Source organism: Mesitornis unicolor, unplaced genomic scaffold (assembly GCF_000695765.1).
Source record: "Mesitornis unicolor isolate BGI_N332 unplaced genomic scaffold, ASM69576v1 scaffold17244, whole genome shotgun sequence".
Taxonomy (NCBI): Eukaryota; Metazoa; Chordata; class Aves; order Mesitornithiformes; family Mesitornithidae; genus Mesitornis; species Mesitornis unicolor.
The window spans coordinates 30,897-33,668 of record NW_010179610.1 but is presented as its reverse complement, the minus strand read 5'-3'; the positions used below and the strand labels follow the sequence as shown (position 1 = coordinate 33,668).

General features: G+C 46.0%; 1 protein-coding gene across 2 annotated transcripts in view; it reads right to left on the bottom strand.

Annotated features, from left to right (window-relative positions):
* PAK3 (p21 protein (Cdc42/Rac)-activated kinase 3) overlaps positions 1 to 2,495 on the bottom strand; it is a 32,722-nt gene extending 30,227 nt beyond the window's left edge. Inside the window, exon 1 of one of the 2 annotated variants that reach the window (XM_010182851.1) lies at positions 2,295 to 2,495. In XM_010182851.1, coding sequence (XP_010181153.1) covers positions 2,295 to 2,469 — 175 coding nt within the window. In that variant the 5' untranslated portion in view covers positions 2,470 to 2,495. The remainder of the gene's footprint in view (positions 1 to 2,294) is intronic. The other variant, XM_010182850.1, reaches the window with a different exon arrangement.
* Between the last annotated feature and the right edge of the window lie 277 nt (positions 2,496 to 2,772).

Here is a 2,772-nt window from a genome sequence, read left to right as displayed (position 1 = left end):
AAGAGGGTTCTGTCTTCACAGTCTGCATCATCATCATCATCATCATCATCATGCTAAAAGAGCAGTTGTTTGGTAAAAAAATGTGACTCGGCTAAGTGGCAGCTTTTCTCCAGAGAAGGAGGAAGGGTTTGACCTCAGGCTTACTATGTCTTCCTGTTCCCTCTCCTCCTCTTCATCTCATTCTGTGCTTTCCTCCATCCCCTCTCCTTTCCACTGCCACTCACGCTGTCCTCCCAGCCTCGATGGAAGTGATGTTATTCACCCAGTCATCTTAATGCAGATGTAGCTCTTCAGCTGAAAGGGGCATCCGAGCTGTGGTGGGCCTGCTCCCCTCTCATTCCATTAGGTTGAACACTCTACAGTGCCTTCATGGAGCCACCAGTTCACACATAGCGTTATTTCATTGCACAGCAATTACAGGTGGGCTAATGAAAGAAGAACAAAGCTGTACCAAACAACTAGAAGAAAGGTAACACACCATAACATATGCATCCTCACATCCCTCCTCTCTGGTGGGTAAATGAAAGACACCAAGGTTCCTGCAGGTGCAGGCAGAAACACCCTGCAGTGGTGTTTTCCTCACGTTCTGTTTACTGGTACCAGTGGCGGACTCTCAATATAAATTTGTGACGCTGCAAAGCACTGCACTAGATGAGAGCAGCCGTGTTAATCACCTTCTGTTTTATGAGCAGGACTCTCAAAAACATGTCACTGAGCCTGTGAAGCATGCACAGGCCAGCTGATACTCTGACCCGACAGCCAACCCTGAGATGAAGCCACCTCAAGGAGCTTGGCCAGCCAAGCTAAACTTCCTCCATTTATTATTTCACCCAACAAAATTAAGCTATAAATCTTAGCTTACTTTCCCTCACAGCCACGTTTAAAATCAGGATACTTGTTTGTTTCCTAAGACTGCCCTGACTGGTAGTTAGTTGCACGTATTTTTAATGTCATCAATCACTTCCAGGAGGGGTTGTCTCTGGATCTCCCTGTTTCTGCATGCATTTCACACATCACCCTGCCGGCAGTCAGGGGAAGAACTGATCCGTGTCCTTCCAGGAATTAAATAAGCTGGGAGAGATTAAATTTTGCCCCTTGAAAAAAATCAATTGAAAATTAATTTTGTTCCCAGAAAGGGACATTTTGGGAAGCACTCTGCGGAGTGAACTGCCCAGGTCTGCCTGAGGAATAGGCCCATCCAGTTGCAGCCTTCACGTGAGAGGAGCCATCAGAGCTGGTCCTGACTGAGGGGAAAAATGGGGCTGAAATGATGCCTTCTGCTGCCTTCAAGGAGTTTTGCATGCCCAGACCACCCCCAGCTGCTCCACACGACCTGTGAACACCCACTTCTCTCCCTTCACCACCACGCCGGTTATCTCATGGTAGAAGGCTGTCAGTATGATTCAGCGTGAATTCCCCTTCGTAAATCCTGCTGACCATTCCTGATCAGATTCTCCTTCATTTGTGTGGAAATGGTTTCCAGGATTTGCTCTACCAGCTTCCCAGCTGGTGTGGGTGCCTGTCCCATAGCTCTCTAGATCCTTGTCCTTAAAGACAGAAGTGACATTTGCTTTTTCCAATAACGAGGAGCATTCCCCAGTCACCACAGCCCTTCAGAGATAATCAAGAGTGGCCTTGCAGCTCCCTCAGCACTTCTGGGTGCAGCCCACCAGTTCCCATGGCAATATGAAAAAAGAAGACCCCTCCCCTTCCTTTAATTCTGTAAATACACTAACTCAAAACACACTCCTTTCTGGCAAATGCATTTCAAAGAATGCAACTGAAATGCTGCCTCCCGCATGTTTAAAAGACTCTCTTGCTGTAACCACACCCAGCAGGTTTTAAACCAACCATTCTGCACTGCAAAAGCAATAAGCAAGAAGAGCCTTGCTCCCGTTTCTGGAATGTAAATGCATTAAAAAGCACCCCCAAAGTGTTAGCATCTTGCCTTCTCACTTCTGTAAATGTATTTTTCCATAGTACACCACCTCATCTCTGTTTTTTCTGCAAATGCAAAGCAAAATCCAAAGGAAAGGATTCCTCAGCTTAACTATAAAGTTATTTTTAAAAGGCAAGTCGCGCAATGTGTTCATCTTGGTGGCTTTTCAAAGACAAGAAAGTGACTGAACACCTCCTCCTCTTTTGCAACATGTTACTAGAGTAACTGGAACAGAAGGCTTTGGGAGGACTTTACCATGTTCTGCAACTGAAACAGAAAGTAAACACGGCAACCAAGCACCACGAAAGACAGCAAACAGAGACGTAGCCACTCATTCGCGCTGCTGATACTTTACTTTTATCCCCTCCTCCTGGGAAGATGGAGCGAAGCCTGGCTTTCTTGTTCTTCTCCTCAGGGGCCATGGGGAGTGGTTTGGAGCTGTGGTTTAGCGCTGAAGAATCGCGGTTGTTGCTGTTCATTCTCAACGGTGGGGCTGGAGGTTTCTCTTCAATATCCAGACTATCGGACATCTTCAGCAGCCCTCACAGCCTCCTGCAAAAGCAGAACAGAAAGCACGCCAGTCACGTACAGATGCCAAGGCTGGGGTCCTGGGGAGGAAAGAGGGCAAGAAAAGCTTTTGAGTGGAATAAGGAAGTCTCTCTATTGTAGAAGTCTGCTCTGCATATAGTTACTGCTGGTTGCTATAAATAAATGCAGTGGTCAATTCCTAAAAATCACTGTGTTACCATTAAAATAAAGCTTTTCTAAATCCCTGATAAGGGCTTTAAAAATTTTTATTTACAACTTTTTTCCTGTAGCTGTTTAGAATCCAA